General features: G+C 43.6%; 2 protein-coding genes across 3 annotated transcripts in view; one reads left to right on the forward strand and one right to left on the reverse strand.

Annotated features, from left to right (window-relative positions):
- Positions 1-106: 106 nt before the first annotated feature.
- Positions 107-9,506, forward strand: POLR1C (RNA polymerase I and III subunit C). The gene is made up of 10 exons (XM_035108206.3): positions 107-230; positions 430-578; positions 968-1,039; positions 2,350-2,457; positions 4,504-4,636; positions 5,148-5,264; positions 5,509-5,658; positions 6,808-6,957; positions 7,680-7,796; positions 8,842-9,506. The coding sequence occupies exons 2-10, from the start codon at positions 510-512 to the stop codon at positions 8,958-8,960; spliced, it is 1,035 nt and encodes a 344-aa protein (XP_034964097.1). The 5' UTR covers positions 107-230; positions 430-509; the 3' UTR covers positions 8,961-9,506.
- A 375-nt stretch (positions 9,507-9,881) lies between these two features.
- The window catches only part of XPO5 (exportin 5), a 35,099-nt gene continuing 25,399 nt past the window's right edge, over positions 9,882-19,581 (reverse strand). Inside the window, exons 22-32 of one of the 2 annotated variants that reach the window (XM_035108198.3) lie at positions 18,613-18,709; positions 17,887-18,023; positions 17,070-17,167; positions 16,401-16,447; positions 15,483-15,580; positions 13,936-13,998; positions 13,693-13,775; positions 13,009-13,116; positions 12,691-12,831; positions 12,344-12,508; positions 9,882-11,382 (exon numbers count right to left, since the gene is read on the reverse strand). In XM_035108198.3, coding sequence (XP_034964089.1) covers positions 11,245-11,382; positions 12,344-12,508; positions 12,691-12,831; positions 13,009-13,116; positions 13,693-13,775; positions 13,936-13,998; positions 15,483-15,580; positions 16,401-16,447; positions 17,070-17,167; positions 17,887-18,023; positions 18,613-18,709 — 1,175 coding nt within the window. In that variant the 3' untranslated portion in view covers positions 9,882-11,244. The remainder of the gene's footprint in view (positions 11,383-12,343; positions 12,509-12,690; positions 12,832-13,008; positions 13,117-13,692; positions 13,776-13,935; positions 13,999-15,482; positions 15,581-16,400; positions 16,448-17,069; positions 17,168-17,886; positions 18,024-18,612; positions 18,710-19,581) is intronic. The other variant, XM_035108199.3, reaches the window with a different exon arrangement.

Consider the following 19,581-nt stretch of genomic DNA (forward strand, 5'->3'; position numbering starts at 1 on the left):
ACAGGGAGAGGGACCCGGATGTACGAAGCCAAGGCAACCCTTCCCAATAAGGTTATGGGCCGTCCCAGCCAAGCTGAGGACGTGGAGACTTAGGAGCTCTCGCGACATTTAGTGACAGGCGACCTATCCTTTGCGCCATCTTGGTTGCTCCGGACTATATTGCCCAAGGAGGGACCTATGAAGCCGCGAGCCGCGAGAGACGGGCAGAGAGGAAAAGGAAAGCCTAACAGGTATCACCCGAGACCAATATGTATTCATCTCTAGGCCAAAACGAGACAAAGAGCGTTTTTGACGCCACGCACAACATGGCAGGTTGAACGCGAGCAACGTGTTTTCCTTTCGGTCTATGAATGTGCCATAGCCATAGGCTGGCCTGCATCACGTGACGCAGAAAGCTTTGCTCTCTCTCTCTCTCTCACCCCCCCCCAGCCCCGCGCCTTCCTCCTGAAAACAAAACTCGACGCCGCGCGACACGCTGCGTGCTTCTTCCGCAGCCGGAGGAGGGAAAGATGGCGGCGTCCAGGAGCGTGGAAGAGATGCGGAGCCGGGTAGTTCTGGGCGAGTTTGGCGTCCGCAACGTAAGTCAAAGAGCGGGGAAAGTGCCGAAGGAGCGACAGCCTCTGGTCCCGATGTGGAGGCTGCTAAAGGGCTGAGTCGACTTATTGGGCCACCCTTAGATGACCAGTAACACACACGTGTGAATTCTGCCCTCTCCTTTTGTGCTGCAGATACCTCCGTAAAGTGAATATCTGCCACTCGTTCTGTCCTTTGAACATCTGAATCTGCCTTACATTGAGTCAGATCCTGGGTCTGTCAAGCTCGGTATCATATACTTTGACTGGCAGTGACTCGCCAGGATATCAGACAAGAGCCTTTCCTAGCTCTAGCTGGGGATTAAGCCTGGAACCTTGTGGGTGCAAGCAAACTACATGCTATACCACTGAGCTGTGGTCTTTTCTTCTTCCAGGTCCACACAACAGACTTTCCTGGGAATTACTCTGGATATGATGATGCCTGGGACAAGGAGAAGTTTGAAAAGGTGAGTACTTTTGGTGCTGAAGTAAATGGGTTGGAGTACATCTTCCTATTGACAGGTAGGTAGCCGTGTTGGTCTGAGTCGAAGCAAAATAAAAAAATTCATTCAGTAGCACCTTAAAGACCAACTAAGTTTATATTTTGGTATGAGCTTTCGTGTGCATGCATACGAAAGCTCATACCAAAATATAAACTTAGTTGGTCTTTAAGGTGCTACTGAATGAATTTTTTTATCTTCCTATTGGACATTCTAAAATGCTGGTTTCCTTTAGCCCAGGGATACCCCCTCCAGTGGCTCTCCTGATGTTGTTTGACTCCAACTCCATCAGCCCCAGCCAGCATGGCCAATAGTTAAGGATGATGGAAGTTGTAGTCCATGTGCATCTGGAGAACCCCAGGTTTCCCAACTCTTCTTAATGGCTTTTCTTGTGCCTACTGATGTTCTTCATAGTGTTCTTCATAGCGAAGAAGACTTTCTTCACCGCCTCTATTGCATCTGCAGAAAACAGCAGCAGGAGACTTTTTCAGGTGGTTTTACGCTGTTGTGTTATATTGCACTGTTGTCACATAGCTGCCAAGTTATCCCTTTTTTTAAGGGTAATTCACTTATGCTGAATAGGCTTCCTCGCGAGAAAAGGGAAAACTTGGCAGCTATGTTGTCAGTGGAAGGTGGTCTCTTAGAAGAAATATGGCACTGCCCCACCCTGCTCACCTAACCCTGAACCAGGCCTCACCTGCCTGCCTTCTTCCTTACATCCAGTCCAGGATGTGGCACTGGCCATGAACCTCCTCCTGCTTGGTCTCTGTGTTGTCCTTGTACGACTCAGCAGGGAGGTGGATAGTAGCAAAGCTAAAATTGGTTGGCTCTATCTGACATTGGCCCTGGTGTCACCTAATGTTGGACTCCTTGCCTTCCATCCTACAGGTCCCAATGAGCACCAGCCATGGGTCCTTAGGTTGTGAGGGTTTATTTGCCACATTTTATTACAGTGGTACCTCTACTTACAAATAACTCTACTTACGAATTTTTCTACTTACAAATGGAGGTCCGTCCGCCATCTTGGATGCGGTTTAGATAGGATGTTTTCTACTTACAAATTTTTAGATAGGGTTGCTTCGACTTACGAATTTTTTCTCCCAATGCATTCCTATGGGATTCGACTTACAATTTTTTTCGACTTACAAATGTGTGTTCGGAACGCGTTAAATTCGTAAGTAGAGGTACCACTGTACATGCCATTTAAGGCATTTTTATCACATTAACCCTGCAAACAATGTCCGTTTTGAACACTTTGTCCTTCTTGTCCCCAACAGAATTTCAGAGTAGATGTGACACACATGGATGAAAGCACTCTGGAATTTGACATGGTGGGGATTGATGCTGCCATTGCTAATGCCTTCCGACGCATCTTGCTTGCTGAGGTACCCATTTCTCTTCCCAAGCAACTAATAAGACACTTGCAAGATAATCCTTTAGTTGAACATTATTGCTCAGGTTTGGTTGCTACTCCTTTCTATAAGTACAAAAAGGCCAGAATGGAGTTCTTTTAGAATATACAATAAATGTATTTCAGATTTCCCTGAAAAATATACAAAAATATGTTGGGGGGGAAATCTGTTGAGCAGGTTAGTTAAAGGCTCTGATGTGGGCAAAATGAGATGGGATGCCTTGAGAACCATTTGAAATATATAGAAACATTTCTGAACATTGCAATGTTTAAAATATACTTCTCTGTTATGGAAAGCAAGCAGACATTCATGAATTTCAGATGCCATTAGAATTTAGAAAAAACTGTTGTCTGGAATAGCAAGCTTGGTGCTGTGTATAGATTATCTAGTCCTTTGGGGATAATTTGGTATAAATCAGATTTTTAGTGTTTTATTGGATTTGTCAGTGGCCATTGGTGTTAGGCACTTTCATAGAGCATGGATCGAGGAATAGCTCTTGGCCAATGTGACTACACAAAAGTGTCAAATTCTTATGATATGATTTTGAGTCATAGAATTGTAGAGTTGCAAGGGATCTTGAGGATCATCTAGCATTCTAGCCCAACCCCCTACATTGCAGGAATATGCAGGTGTCCCATATGGGGATTGAACCTGTGACCTTGGCATTATCAGCACCACCCTCTAACTAACTGAGCTATCAATGCTCAAACCAACTGAGTTAGTCCATGAAAGCTTAATCCCATAATAGATTTGATAGTATTTAAGGTGCCACAAGACTCCTGCTAATTTTTCTGTATTTAGAAGCAGTATAAATCAGTGAGCCAGTGTGGTGTAGTGGTTAGAGTGGTGGACTCGTAATCTGGTGAACCGGGTTTGATTCCCTTCTCCTCCACATGCAGCTGCTGGGTGACCTTGGGCTAGTCACACTTCTCTGAAGTCTCTCAGCCTCATTCACCTCACAGAGTGTTTGTTGTGGGGGAGGAAGGGAAAGGAGATTGTTAGCTGCTTTGAGACTCCTTCGGGTAGTGATAAAGCGGGATATGAAATCCAAACTCTTCTTCTACTACTGCATACTAACAATGAATGGTGGCATTCCTGCTTATGAGATTCTTGGCAGCACCTGGCTAGTCTTTGTTGCAAACAGACTAATGGAGTAGATAGGCCACTTGCTGAATCACACAAGCTCATTCTCAAAATAATATGCCTTGGTAATATTTTAAACCATCCTTGATGAATTTGCTAATGGTGAGGTGTAGACAAACTTCCTGGCCCAACGTCCTCATCAATGCACTAAACTGGTCCTCATTTTACTTGATTTCTTACCCACATTTTACCATATGGTTCCAGGGCAGGTTAAAGCAATTTAAAATCCAATAGTGAAGTTTTAAACAAACTTTCATTTTATTTATACACCACTTCATTGTAAAGAAAACCTGCAAAACAGTTTACAAAAAGATAAAACAACAAAACCGAGAAAAAATCACAGCCCTACTTAAAAACACACAAAGGTTAAAACATGGAAACAGATTAAAATCACCATAGCTTCCTAAGCATCTGGCTGGGCTTGTCTAAACAAGAATATTTTTAGCAGGCGCAGGAAGTTCCAAAATGCAGGGAACTTACACACACTAAACAACCAAGTTATTTCAAATGGGTATTACATGGCTTCTGTAGTAGTTCCAATTCCACCATTTGAAGGGTCAAGTGGGGCACATGTGGGGTAAGGTGATCCCATGGGCAAACTGGTCCCAAGTTTCCCTCTAAAAATGCCTGCAGCTGCCCCACTATGGCCCTCTCCACCAGCTTCCCCCAAAAGGGGTATTCTGGCTGATACCTGTTCCAATCCAAAGGGTCCAGAGCTAGCGTCTGTAGGAGCAGCCGCACCACGGCCTCTTTCGATGCAGGTAGGGCTGAAATGATCACTGTAGCTCTTTATTGAGGACTGCTGCTTTGAGAGGAAATGTTTTCTGGATATCGATTTGAAACGACCATTATTATTATTATTTTACTCTTGCTTAGGTGCCAACCATGGCCATAGAGAAGGTCTTTGTGTACAATAACACCTCCATTGTGCAGGATGAAATTCTAGCTCATCGTTTGGGACTGATCCCTATCTGTGCAGATCCTCGTCTCTTTGAATACAAGAGTGAAGGTGAGAAGAATTTGTGGAAGACCCCATTGGCTAGGATAGACTAGACATTAAAACAATGTTGGCTAGTCTACAGGCTGCCTACAGCCCACTAAGAACCCCCCACAATTTATTTATTTTTTTACTGTTCCCTTCCCACTGTTCCCTTCCCAATACCAAAAGGAATTTTGTAGCCTTCTCAAAAGGCTCCACAATTTGTCCGGTAAAAAAAAGTATTTTTTTTTACTAACCACTCCCTTCACTCCACTGCTGTGATTGTGTAATGTTGAAAGGTATTTGGGCCCCCCAAAAATGTGTCTTTTAAAAAAGGCACCCCTTAAAAGTTGGCCACACCCACTCTTACACTTTGGCCACACCCACTTTGACTCCTGGCCTGCAGTGGTTGACTGTGGGTCAATGCAATGCTTGGCCTCCAAAAAGATTATCCATCCCCTGCACCAGAAGAACCTGTGCATCCAGTGAAAGCGGCAGTTGCTCAGGGTAGCTTCAGTTTATTCTTCTGTTCCTTTTGCAGAAGACGAATGTGACGAAATTAATACTCTGCAATTCCAGTTGAAAATAAAGTGCTCCAGGAATCCTCAAGCAGCCAAGGAATCGTCTGACCCTAACGAATTGTATATCAACCATAAAGGTAGAGCTGCTGCTCCTTCTGCCATTAGTGCCATGAGAGAGACATACCCCAGTCCCCTTGCTCTCTCACTCCTGAAGCTCTGAGATAATGACAGCAGAGCCTGCTCTGCAATATTAATTGCTTTATGTCTTCCCCAGCTTCCAGCCTATTGTTTTTTTCCTTTTGTGGAGAGAGGAGTTAAGAGTTGATTCAGTTGTCTGCCTTGTTACAGATGCAACTCTCTTTTGGGCTTTTCTTTTTTCAGTTTACAGCAAGCACATGGAATGGGTGCCACTGGGCTCTCAGGCCGACAACATGAATGCCAAGTTCCGTCCTGTACATGACGACATCCTCATTGCCCAGCTGCGGCCCGGCCAAGAGATCGATGTACTTATGCACTGTGTCAAAGGCATTGGTGAGGCAGCTGGAGTGCTGGGATGGAGTTGGCAAACTTTTTGGAAATGTGGGGCATGGGACCACTGAGATTTCTGGGTTTGCCTAGTATTTGCTCCTTGGTGACTTTACAGGACGTGTTTTGCTAGGATCCTTTTTACAAGAGGATAGGATTTCTTTGGTTTGTTGGAATGGGCATTCTGGGTTGTTCTTCAGTAGTTTCCCTTTGCTTTATGGAAGAAGCTTGTGTCTGATCCATGGTGACGCCTTGCAGTTCTCACCTCTTTGCATCACTAAAGATCTGCCTGTAACCTTTGGGCTGTGTAAAGTACAGGCGGTGACCTTTTTGTGCAGGGGTTACTTTCCTGGCTCCCATCTGCCATTGCACGTCAATTGGATGCACCTAAAGAATAGGTAGGTTAGCATAGGTACAGTGGACCCTTGGTTCTTGAACGGCTTAGTTGATGAACAAATCTGCTCCCGAAAACCCAGAAGTAAGTGTTATGGTTTTCGAACGTTTTTTGGACGCCAAACGTCCGATGTGGCTTCCGCTTGAGTACAGGATGCTTCTGCAGCCAATCGGAAGCCACACCTTGGTTTTCAAATGGTTTCGAGAGTCGAACAGACTTCTGGAATGGATCAAGTTCAAGGTCCAAGGTACCACTGTATTGGAAACGCAAATTAGTTAGATACTGATGGGTTTATGTAACTAGGTGCTGTGAACACTGTGCCTGATGCTGAAGGGTGGGGGTCTTTCAAAAAGAGTCCACCTGTCTACCCTCTACCAATCCAGAGATTGGGTGACTTTCTGGAGCAGATTTTAGCGGGCACCTGCCTGGGCTACTGCAGTGGGAGAGGGGAAACTAAGCCCTGTTGCACAAGTGAATATATATCAAACGATGTCTCTGCAGCTATTGAAAGCTATTGAAAGTCTGTATGTGTGTGGTCCATCATGCGGCAACAGAAATATATTCTTTCTCTGTTTTGAATTCCAAATGACCTGATTTCTAACCTGTTTGGGGTAGTGCAGGTAATTTGAATTACTAACCACCAATGAACTGGCTGTGTATATAAGTTTAGGCGGCTGATTAAAGAAAAACAACTTGGTTCCAGGTTTCTCACTGACTGTCCCTCCCCGATTTTTTAGTTAATGAACACTCTCTTTACTCAGGTAAAGACCATGCAAAGTTTTCTCCAGTGGCTACTGCCAGTTACCGGCTATTGCCAGAAATCACTCTACTACAGCCTATCGAAGGAGAAGCAGCTGAGAGGCTGAAGAACTGCTTTTCTGCTGGCGTTATTGAGGTCCAGGAAATCAACGGTATTTTGTACCTCCTCCCCTTTGAGGACTCTGTGATCCTCCAGAAGCTGTTAGACTGTCGCTCCCATCATCTCTGACTTTGCCATGCTGACTGGGACTGATGAGACTTGGCATCCAACAGTTTCTGGAGGGCCAATCTCTACCCTAGACTGCAAAAATCAGAGGCTATGTTTATTGAGATGAGAAAACCAGAAAGGCTGATAACCCTGTCACTATACCAAGTCAGGGTAAAAATGTATTCTTCTGAGGTCTCATTTCTGGCCTACAGCACCTTGCCCCCAGGTGTTTTGTCGAGTGTGGTTTGTAGAAATTGAAAACTCAGGGCTGCGATTATTTCCTTCTGCTTGTTGTCTGCACAATGTTTCAGAGACCCTATCCTATCTGACCACCAACATGTCAGGATAATTTTAGCTGGTGAAAACTGCCTTTGAGGTCTTGGTGGGTTCCTTAAAATTGTAATATGATTTATGCACACATACTTGGGGAGTAAAATTCCCCTGAGGCCTGTTGTGCATAAGATTAAACTGTAATTGCCCTCTGGCTATCCTGGAAAATGCCACCTTTGGCCCCGAGGGAATTCTTTGAAACTGTTTCCTCTTTAGAATATATTCCCCTTGTCTTTGGGGTGTGGAAAGGGTCGTAATTCAGCAGTAGAGAGGGAAGGTTCAGTAAACACATTAGCATACCTGTTTTGCATCTTAAGTGTTGGTCTGTTTCTCTAGGGCAAAAAGTGGCAAGAGTAGCTAACGCTCGATTGGACACATTCAGTAGAGAAATTTTTCGTCACAATGACCTGAAAAACCTTGTGCGCTTGGCTCGGGTGCGAGATCACTACATCTGTGAGTAAGCCTTCAAATGCTTCTGTCGCTGCCCCTTTCTCTGACCTCTTACTATATGTAGTAACTGTGGGTGGTAGTCATGCGTCTAAGGGGCCTCAAGTAGTTTTCTATGCTTTTACCTATACAGTGGTCCCTCAACTTACGAACTTAATCCATTCCGGATGCACATTCGTAGGTCGAAAAGTTCGTAAGTCGAAAAGCGATTTCCCATAGGGAAAAAATATTCGGAAAAATTCGTAAGTCGAGGAAACCGCATATAAAATTTGTAAGTCGAGGAAACCGCATTTAAAACCGCCAACGGTTTCCGTTCGGATGTAGAATAAGCGTGCGGCCATTTTTCCCGTTCGTAAGTCGAAAACTTCGGATGTCGAGTAATTCGTAAGTCAAGGGGTCACACTGTAATTCTATATAAAATCTGTTTATGTATGTTCTGATGTGAAACAAAGTTGGCAATCATTTTAGCTCAGTAAGGCTGCAACCTAATTCCACTTACCTGAGTAAGTCATAAATATGAGTTATTTCTGAATAGTCGGGATTGCAGATTTAGCACCAGATTTCAGTCTTCAAACGTTTAGGTTTACCCCTCAACCGTGCTTAAAAATCTAAAAACAGTACAGTGTTGTTGATGGTTACATGGTTGATGGTTACAAAAGCATAGATTTTCAAAGAGCAGAAATGTCCTCCCTTCCCCCCACCCCTCATTGGATGTTAAGACTGTTCTGAATTCTTAGGGTTATTAACAAGACCATAAAACCACACAGTGCAATGCTCTCTAATGAGGCATTATATTGCTGATTGAATTGCCTTGTCTGGAGCATGTTTTGGGGTGGGTGTTTTTTTTTTTTGTATTTTCAGTTATTAAACTGGCTACCTTGGATCTAATTCAGGCATCCCCAAACTTTGGCCCTCCAGATGTTTTGGACTACAATTCCCATCATCCCTGACCACTGGTCCTGTTAGCTAGGGATCATGGGAGTTGTAGGCCAAAACATCTGGAGGGCCGCAGGTTGGGGGTGCCTGATCTAATTCTATCCCGTTTCTTCAGTTTCTGTTGAGTCAACAGGTGTCCTGCCTCCAGATGTGCTGATGAGTGAAGCAATCAAGGTATTGATAGGAAAATGTCAGCAGTTCCTGGAGGAGCTTAAATTCATTCAAAAGAAATAAGTTTTTCTTTCTGAAAAGTTCAGCATAAGGATTCACTTGGTTGGGATCGCTGCAGCTGTGTCATGAAGGAGGGAGTCAACCAAATCTGGCTCAATAGACAAGGAGAAACCGACCCTCTACTGCAGATATGAAAGACTGAAGCAAGTGGATGTGTACCTTTTACTTTTATGGCACTCAGTTTGAGATGTGGCTGAAAAGGGAGGGATATGTGATGCCACTAGGCAGCTTATTGCAAAGACCAAATTTGCCAGATATATCATAAGTGGATAAAAAATATCCTGCAAGCAGAAGATGGGTAGGCTCCAGCAATTGCAATATCTTCTAAGTTGCTTTTTTAAAGACTACATCATACCTGTAACAGGACCACCTTTTCTGAGAATTGTCATTAACTTTCCACTGATGTATATTAATGGATAATCTTAAAGGTGCTACACAGTAAGGTCTAATGCCTATGACCATTCTTCTGCCACTCAAATAGCGGAATTCTAAAAAATATGGTGTCATTGAGCTTCTCTATTATTTATTAAATAATTTTTGAGGAGTCAACTGCCTTTGGAGTGAGCTGGTTTTTTTAATCTTCTAACTGCTTTATTTTAATACATGAACAGAGGTGCAGTTGGGCTGATTATTGATCTAATAGCTTATGTGTAGTTTGGCAATTTCAACTGTTGAGGAGCATGATAAACTAGTTAAGGGACTGATCTTTACCCCATATTCAGAATGAATAGCCAAGATAATTTTAGCAATGAACTTTACCTTTGAAAGTTAGACTAAATAGCTTTTGTGAGCTTCCCAGCTGCAAATGTAATCTTGCAGCATTTGACCTATAAAAGTTTTGCCATAGTAAAAAAGCTGCTGTAAAATTCAAACATGAGAAGAGTGAGAACTGCAAATTAGTGAGAATAAACCCAGGACCAAAAATTTATGTATAAAACTGAAAGAGCTTTATTGACAATTGTGTATCACAATTGATTACAGACCTCTTTAGATACAACATCCCTACCAAAACCCCTTAACATTATTATTTTTTCTATTATGGCCACAGAAAATTAAAAATATACTCATGACACAATAAATACAGTTAGGCTAGACTTCAATGCTATTTGTCGTGGCAGTTTTGTTTTAATAAAAGTTACACAGAGACCAAGACTTTAAGAGGGTAAATGGAAGTTGGAGTAGAGTTGGGGGTACTAGTGAGGATCTGAAACCAGCTTAAGGCCTGCTTCGTTCACACTTTTCTATTGTGACCAGATCTATGCACTGCAAAGCCACTTAAAAACATACTTCTCTCCAATGAACGTTCTTTTGGATCTCCAGCTAAACTACTGCGGCAGTTGTTAAGCAAACACCAAATTAGTGCTGAAGGATAAACTTCAGATTTAAACTTTAAAGCGGGCTATTATGCTATACAAGCAAACCCAAACCTACTTTAAGGCCTGATTTGGAGGCATTTTAAAGCATCAGGCACTGCAGAGAATAATCCAGAACTCTGCTGCTGCACCCCCAAATGCATTTCATCCTAGTTGTTCTTAAGTATTTCAGACCAGTACGAAGTATCCCTGGGCTATTGTCATCTACAGTACTCGGGCTTCTGACAGCAAAGACCAGAGTTCAAGCTAGGATACAATTTTTGATGATGTTCTTAGGCCAAACAAGGACCGATAGTTCACTTCAGGCTTCCTGAGGTATGGCTGAGCCAAACTGACAGTAAGAGAGACTTCACCAGTTCCTGAACTGTCTCCGGTTTGATGGGATATATGGCAGAGTGCTGCTTTTCTAGAGAAACATGAAGTCAGCCGAGACTTGGCGGGTTCAGCAGTGCTGTGTGCAGACTTGGGTTAACTTGGGAGAGCTGGGCCTTTCCAAAGGGAAGCAGACGAGTCCTCTGGTAGTGCCATAGAGGCAGCCACAGTGCAGGGATCCTGAATGAAGACATAGTGGAGATCTGGCAGCATGCTGCCTTCACTGGAAAAGCATTGTGTGCCCATGTGAAAGTTAGTTCCTACAGAACTGGTCCACTGATTGATAGGGCTGAATGGCTAGGCTCCATCCAAGGAAAATGAGGTTGTGCAATAAAGCTGCAAATGGAGATGGGGAAATCCAACAGGTTTTGTGTAGTAGGTGGGATGTGACAACTCAATCCTCTAGCCTCCCAAGCAGAAAGAGTTGGGGGGGCAGTGATAGAGCTGAATCGAAACACAGGGGAAGAGTAGACAAAGAAGGCAAATGGCTACTGTGAAAGAACACAGAATAGAAAAGGGGGTAGTGAAAGTGTCCTGAGCTTCTATTGCTCAAAGAGCGCAATGAGGGTTCCATCTTCATTATCCAATGGATTTGTATCCAGGGGTGCCTTCACCTTCTTGAAAAGAGAGGGAAGGTTTCTGATATGAACTTCCTTCCTAAATTGCTCTCCCAGGGGCTTCTGTAAGGAACAAGAGAAGTCTCCATTAGCCATTGCACATGCACAATAACTCCAGTAGAATTTCCTCTGCTGAAAAAGTAAAATATCTCCCATGCCAATACAACCCTTTCATTTTGCCACAACCCTTTAATTGTGAGATTGTAACAACTCAACCTTCCTGGGCTACTGGTGGTAGAGCCATGATAGGGTCAAAGCCAATTCAAGTGTCTGTAAGGTACTTTAAGCCTTGCCCACATCCTTCTACCAGTTCTGTTGAAACAAAGAGTTAGCATTTTCTTGCTGGCATGACTTTTCTCCCTGCTAATGCATTCCTAACAGTTGCCCTACCACTAATCACAGGCTATGAGAGGTATTTTTTTAAACTTTTGCTCTAAAGATCAGCATAGTGTGCTTTCAAACTGTGATTTTAATTATTATTATTAATTATATATCCCACCTTTCCCCCAAGGAGCTTTAAGTGGCAAACATGGTTCTCTGCCTCCTCATTTTATCCTCCCAACAATCCTGTGAGTACATTAGGTTGGGAGAGAGTAACAGGCCCAAGGTCACCCCGTGAGTTTCATGGCTGAGTGGGGATGTTCCACATGGGCCTCCCAAGTCCTAGTCCAATACTCTTTAACAATTACACCACAGTGGATCTTGCACTGAAGCTTTATGCTCCATGCAGCCAATACATGCCTAGGTCCTTGTTTCTTAAGAGAACTAGACCTCAAGAGAAAGGCATTCAAGTTTTGCTACTGTTGTGACTAACCAGAGGCTGGTGGGACCTAGAGTCAGGACTAATAGGCTAAAAAAAAGCTGTGTCACTGATCTAACAGTAGCCTAGGTAGAGAGAGTTGTAAATTGCTTCGGGATGTCTCATGGGAAGCAATTAATAAATGAAGAAAACAACATGATTCCATCCCCCCCCCCGGAGGTAGGAAAGATAGCTGTTTCTGTGCTGCTTGATACCACGACCTACCCCTATGCAGCCTGCGATCAGGCGTTTAAAATGGTCCTTCCGGCGCTTGTCTGTTACTTTCTGCAGCGTTACATTGAGTATCTTGGAATCAAACTGTTCCAGGGAGTCTTTCTGAATTTCTGGAATCTGTTCCATCACTGCTTTCAGCTCAGTATACCGTGGACGCTTCAAGTAGCAAAGAAGATAGTGAACAAGGATCGTTACCAGAACAAGCCTGGGGAAATGAAGAGCCCCCCCTCCCTCATCCAAATCAGGTCACAGGGGTTGGTTCAGTGGGCTTGCATCACCACTAATCCTCAAAGATGGCAGCAGACAGAGAAAGAGAAATTCCTTTTGCATTTCCTTACCAAAGTCTCATATATCTGGAAAGCCAAGTGAACGAGAGCTGCCATACACCCGTCGTGTTGCCCATGTATTTGTAAACCGGTCAGCACACTTGTGAAAAACCAGGTCACTGCTTCAGGAATCATCAAGTTCTTTGTAAGCACCTACAACAGACAGATGAACATGTAGCAAGATGATAACCCAGATTCTACCCACCTTCCCAGAAAAGTTGCTTTCTACAACTCACTCATACTATGCACACTGCCCAAAAGGAATCACTAACTCTTAGCCATATTCATCTTCACCACACTCTACCCTGCTAGCCCCTGTAATGGAAGTACCTCCTTGAGCAGCGGCCAGCACAGATTTGCGGTAGTTCTTTGGCAGGACAATGTATCCTTCCATGAAAGGGATGTGAAGGCTGTAATCAGCAGTGCACTGCAGACATTCTGGAGAGAGAAAAGACAGACACATGGCATCTTGTGAGATTTGTTCTTGGTTCCTGAGAACAAAGGCTCTTGAGCAGGCATGGGCAACCTTGGTTCTCCAGATGTTTTGGAACTACAACTCCCATGATCCCTAGCTAACAGGGCCAGTGGTCAGGGATCATGGGAGTTGTAGTTCCAAAACATCTGGTGAGCCAAGGTTGCTTATGCCTGCTCTTGAGTGTAAGTGTTGTACAATGTGCTGTGATGTTGAGGAAGGCCTAAGTAAAAAAGGCTGAAAATGTCCAAAATCCCCTTTAAGGATTTATGATCATATCAGCCATGAAAGCTCCCTGATGCCCCTCCAGTTTGTCCAGGACAATCAGCCATCTCGGACTCAGAATTTGCCCAGGAAACTTGATAGGCGGAGAGCACATTCGGCTGACTGAAGCTCATAACTGTTACTGAATTTCTAAGGCCAAGGATTTCTCCAATAAAAGTTCAGGGCTCTCTTTTAGGCTTAGAAGGGTCTACTAAAGGAAAGTCTCTTTCAAAATGTGCACACAACATGGGGAAGTAATGGAAGCTCAGCTTCCTTACCTCTTGCTTCATCAAACACTTGCCCAATTCAGTGAGCTCAGAATTAGATGGTGGAGTCACCTCTGTAGACATCATTTCCTCATCTACGGAGAAAAAAAGGCAACGTCAACGCAATCTTCATGGCACCTCAGCTTCATGGCTGAGGTGGGAAACAAAGCCCATAGATTTGTTAGCTTAATAATTAATCAGATCCAGAACAAAGGACCTCAAATGTGGAACAGAAAGGACAATCTGTTTACTCACCATCTCCATCTGCAGCAACAGCACTGTTCTGCTCAGCACCCTTCTTTGCGACACAGCAAACAACTGCAAATACACCAGAAGGGTAAAGATGTGAGATATTCACAGGGGGGGGGGGACTTTACAAGACATTACTCATCCCCCTGAGGACTACCCAACTTAATTCTTCATTTGCAATGCCTTTATATGTATATAATGTATATCAATGCACTGGAGGTTGTGACCCTCCTTACTCTGTTAGCCAATCCCCATCCCATTCCTCCACATTAACCTCCTAGGGATTCCCTTTCTCACCCGAAGCAACAACTAAGTTCACTTTTCACCTTCCCAACCCCATTTCTAAAACCACCTCTCTTCTATCCTCCAGTCTCACTTTCTACTCATTTTCACCTTCGCCCTGTGTTCGTGTGTCCTCCCCCATCCTTTGTGCAATTTCCCTTTCACATATGCCACTTCTGTGGGAACCTCTTGCGTCTTTCTCCTCTCACATCTTCAACACCATACCCCACCCTGACTTCATATAAATCCAGGATGGGATTTCCAATGGGAGCTATGCATGATGACAGCCTTGCATTTTTATGTCTATAGGAAGATATTACTATATATATAGATAATGTATAATAATGCATATTATATTAGGAGGAAAGGAGTGAAACCCACTTTTACAGAGCAAAATTATTTCAAATGGAACAGTATTTCCTCCAAGCCTCCCATCAGGATGAGAGGTTTGGTATGGTTGGAAACCTACATATGAAGCACTCTGGAGGTCACTAGAGAAAGGCTATTGTTTGCTTATGTGTCTTGGACACCTAAACCAAATGGCAAAGGAAGCTATAAGACCCAATTCCAAAACTGATGGCAATAATTTTGGTCAGTGGCTTCCAAACTCCTTATTCTCAGGGAACAATTTCTACTGCCATTTATCTGCTAAGGAAGTCCTGTTCCTCTACTGCAAAATCTCCACATATTGCAAAGGATTCTGGGTCACATTTTAGGTCAGGCATCCCCAAACTGCGGCCCTCCAGATGTTTTGGCCTACAACTCCCATGATCCCTAGCTAACAGGACCAGTGGTGAGGGATGATGGGAATTGTAGTCCAATACATCTTGAGGGCTAAAGTTTGGGGATGCCTGTTTTAGGTCATGCTATCAGATCCCACAAGGTGCTCGCAGAATTGTTTTGGCTTTGCTGCCACCCTGTGTGAAAATATAGTGTGCTGTACAACATGCCCAACTCTGTTGCCATAGATTTTGGGCAGCTTGTCTCTCGTTACCATTTTTCCCAATTAAGGGCTTAATAAACTTCCGAGGAATACAGACAGAAAACCAGTATTTTAGGCCTAAATTGGGTGTGCGGGGTAAGACTGAAAAATGACAGCTTTGATAATGGAAGCATTTTTGGAGCCTGAAAAAACAAGATTAAGAATGGTCACAACAAGCCACTGTGGTCCCACAAATCCCAGAATAAATTTACTACTGGAATTTATTCTGCTCAGAGAGACATACTGCAGATGGCCCAGGCTTTTCATGCAACCTACCAGTTTCACTCACCAATTAGATCCACAACTTCTCGGGTAAGCACCCTAACTAGCTGCTCCTCTAACATCTCTTGGGATTCTGGGTTGTCATCTGCTGTATCTTCGTCGCTGCTGAAGGAAAAGACGATCAATTTTAAAAACGCAAGATAGACCTGAGGACTACAACTGAAGCCAAGCATGATAGCATCACCAAGATGAAGGTAATGTTGATGTGTCCTGGGCAGTGAGGTTCAGTCTGTCCTAGGCTGGGTAAACACTCTCCTAAAGGATCAGGTTCCTAACCTGGGGTGCAATTAGATCTGGCCTTTACTTTTGATGCCCAAATGGTTATCTGTGACTGAAAACTCAGCTTAGGTAGATGTCCCTTTACCCTGGACAGAAGCAATCTGGTATTTGTTACTGTTGCCCTCAGAACACTCAGGTTATGCTATTTTAATGTATTATATGTGGGGCTACCTTTGATGAGTACTTGGCTATTTAAAATTGTACAAAATACAGTCGCAATGAACATCTCTCACTGTTTCCGGCCTATTTATGAACATAATTCAAGCTGCTGGCCTTAACCACAACTGCTTGGGACCCAGGTAATCTAAAAGACTGTTTGCTCCCATGAAGCTGCCTGATGCTAGACGCTGTTTGTAGAGCCCTTCTCTAGGCACTTCCACGGTCAGAGGAAGCATGGGAAAGGATCGTTTTGGTTGCAGCACCCAGACCTTGGAGCACTCTCCTTAGAAAAGATATGCTGAATTCTTTGACCTCTGGGCATGAGGTGAAAACCTTTTAATTTCCCCACATCTTTTAGCCGGTGTTAGTGTTTTAGAAAATGTTACTGCTTTGGTTGCCCCCTTCAAGAAAGACTGCAATAGTTCAGACATCAAGTGGCATTTTCGAGTACCAGTCCCCCTGGTTTCCTTTAAGCCATCACACTTACCAAAGCACACTTCGCTGGTTGATCACCTGCCATTTCTGGGACAGCCTCTGACAGAAAGGAACAAAGAAAGAACAGTAGCATAACATGAAGGCAATCAATGAGATACACTCGGGGCTGTGTGTGTCAAAGGAACCCAAATTATGTGACAATAAAAACTGAATTTGGTAATGTATTTAAAGTATGCAAAGTAACACCTCATCAATTCTGATTCTGTTATTTATGGAAACGAGCAGAGAACTATGCATGGCATGAAAGCCTTCCCTTTCCCTGCAAGACATTTTGCTCACCTGCACCTCTCAGCCCCTTCAGCTTTTGAGATTTCGCTAAGCTTCACTTTGCTACAGAGTTTGAAGCCTTCTAGGCCTCATTGTTGGGCTAAAATCTGAAGCCTGAGGCAGTGTGCAACACTAGAGGGTTGTCTTTCAGGCAGGAAACCTGGTTAAAATGTGTCCCCAATGATAGTGTTACCTAGGTATTTGGGCAAGCCACTATATCCCAGTTTAACCTGCTTCATACAATATTGCTGAAGTGAAACTCTGAGCTCTCCGGAGAAGGGGCAGGATGTAAATGTCACAAATACATTTCAGAACCCCGAATGACAACAAAGTCTGGAAGCCTTGGCTAGTAACAGCAGCAAATGATGCAACTCGTACACATGCTATTTCTTACCACATACAAGTAGGTGAAGAGTGGTTCAAGTATAGGACAGATAAGAGATTCATATTGTTCAGATGGACAGGAAAGGACCAAGGGCTTCACAAACACACCTGTGCGGAGCGAGTTAAAGAAGTCCAGCATAAGCATTTGCACACTACAAACTACTGAACAACCCAGCCCTGCGGCTGAAGCTCTCCTTTAGCTCTCATTTAATGATAAACAGACTAGGAGACCAACTCCACCACCAGAAATCTCAAAGCCTAATCAGTACAGGCAACTGCACAAACAGCTCCTACTTAAAATGCTCCATAAATCTGAATTGAGAAGACTGCAAAGGCCGACTTATACAGGCTTTTTATTGCCTGCAAAACAAGGGAGTTAAACACATGGCAGGCCACAATACATGGTTGGAGGGCTGAATTCTGAAAAGAGGGTCACAGGTTCTGCAAACTGGGCTTCCTACCATTTTGGTTGAAAGTGAAGATGAACTAGAATGATTGCTGGGGTTGTTTGGACATGAAAATCATTTACTGGGAACTCTATTGAAAATCTTCAACTTAGACGTAGAGCCAGAACCATTTCTTCCCAGATTGTTTTGAAACCCTAGCAGACATGCCTCCTCCAGATATTCTGAAGATGCTCTTTTCCAGACATTTTTCTGAGAAGTGAACTATCTGCACCAGGAGTGGTCAGGTGCAGAAGGAAGGCAAAGGGAGCAGGAAATTGTTAGTGCTATTTTAAAAATAAGACCTCTCGTCATGGACAAAGAGAGGAAGTCAAAAATGATTTTGGAAGGAGAACCTAGCAACAAACAGCAGATAAAGGATACGAAGCATGGCACGGAGTCTATAGTCAGGGATGTTGTTTAGGTTGAGAAAAGCAGAGTTGAGCAGCTCAGCTGCTAGGCCCTCTACTGTGTAGAAATCTTGCTGCATTGATGAGCCAGCATTCCCTAGGACATGGAAACTGCAATTCAAAAGAAAATTCAATTTAGACAACAACATGAAGGTTGGAACATATTCTGCTCTGAAGATAAAGATTTGTGTTTGCTTATTCATTTGTGAAAAGGAGGATTGCCTTTTTGGGTCAGACCAAAGTCCAACTAGTCCAGCACTCTGTCTCCGACAGTGATCAGCCAGAGGTTCCTACAAAGCTTACAGGCAGGACATAAAACTGATACCAACCCTTTTGTCCCAAGGGCCAAGGCACCCAAAGTGTTTTACACATTTAAAATATTAGAACAAACAATTGGTACAAAATATTCTCAGGCCAACCTCAGGAATCGATGGCCTGTATCCTTGTCTGGGGTTGTTTCTGGCTTCCCTCAGGGCACACAGATCTTTCTTAAGTAGGCCCAGGGAAGGTGGTGGAAGTGAGGTTGCACCAACTCTCAACCCCAAGGACGGTGATGGTTTTATTGAATGAGGCAATACAATTTTGTGAGACAAGAAATTATAATATTTAAAGGGCATCAAACTCCACTGTATGCCTTTTGATCTGCTGCTGTTTTTGTGCATTCCACATGTTTATTTTCCTAAATCATTGAAGTTCTTACCAGTTGTCATACAGGGTACAGAAAAAGCCCTGCATCCTTTCCAACACTGTTTTGTAAACAGGAGAGTCATAAATTTCCAGCAGAGGCTGAGGAAGGCCTAAAAAGAGTGAAATATTTTAAGTGAATAGATTCATTTCTACAAGCAAATGAATTGCTAATGGAAAAAAAAACCATTATTACAGGAAATCATGTAATGAGACTGTTTGGGGAGCCACCAAAAGGAGCAAACACAGATGTGGATATATAATCGGGGTGGCAGGCTCTATCTAGAGCAATGCTGCTGCTACAGCTTAAAAAACTGAAAGGAAGGCCAGAAAATTTTTTTGATACTCATAGTCACATTGCCTCAGGCTGAACTAGAAGAAAGCTGGCATGTTTTAACAATTTCTCAAAAGCAACTTGGACATTCTAATCATATACACTTCTACCTGCATCAGAGATTGTATAATTTAAGATGCATCAGTGCCTGAAATGATTTATAAGATCCTTTGCAAAACAAATCTAAAGCAGTCGTCTCTACCTGGCATGACGTGAGCACAGGCTACATAGGTACATAAAGCTAGCCACATGTAAGAAGCAGCCCTGAGGCAGAATTAGAATCCAGCTCCATGCACAATTATACAGATTATCTCTAAAAGTCAACCCTCCTCTGAAAATGTGGTGGATTCAGAGCAGAAGTAGGGGACCTTCTTCAATCCCAAGGCTGCATTCACTCATGGGCAACCTTCTGGTATATCAATGGTGGGGGCAGGGCTAGAGGCAAAAGTGGGAGCAGCAACGGATGGGACTCTTCCTTTTGTACAGTAGGCCACATTTCAGCCCTGCAAAAGTCAGAGGTTTCAACACATACCCACCCTCCTTTCTATCCAGACCAAGCAAGAGGCAGGGACACATTCCAGTCACACAAAAGCATTGCAGGAGGGTGGCGGAAAAAGTATTGTGAGGCGTGTGGGCTGTGGGGAGGTCAGA

This window comes from Zootoca vivipara, chromosome 3, assembly GCF_965207765.1.
Source record: "Zootoca vivipara chromosome 3, rZooViv2.hap1.1, whole genome shotgun sequence".
Classification (NCBI taxonomy): domain Eukaryota; kingdom Metazoa; phylum Chordata; class Lepidosauria; order Squamata; family Lacertidae; genus Zootoca; species Zootoca vivipara.

What these genes read in the sequence shown, in the direction of transcription:
- POLR1C (XM_035108206.3), top strand. Translation starts at nt 510, where the DNA reads ATGGCGGCGTCCAGGAGCGTGGAAGAGATGCGGAGCCGGGTAGTTCTG. An exon ending in GCACTGTGTCAAAGGCATTG is followed by an intron (nt 5,659 to 6,807) that starts GTGAGGCAGCTG and finishes CTCTTTACTCAG; the next exon opens with GTAAAGACCATGCAAAGTTT. An exon ending in TGAGGTCCAGGAAATCAACG is followed by an intron (nt 6,958 to 7,679) that starts GTATTTTGTACC and finishes CTGTTTCTCTAG; the next exon opens with GGCAAAAAGTGGCAAGAGTA.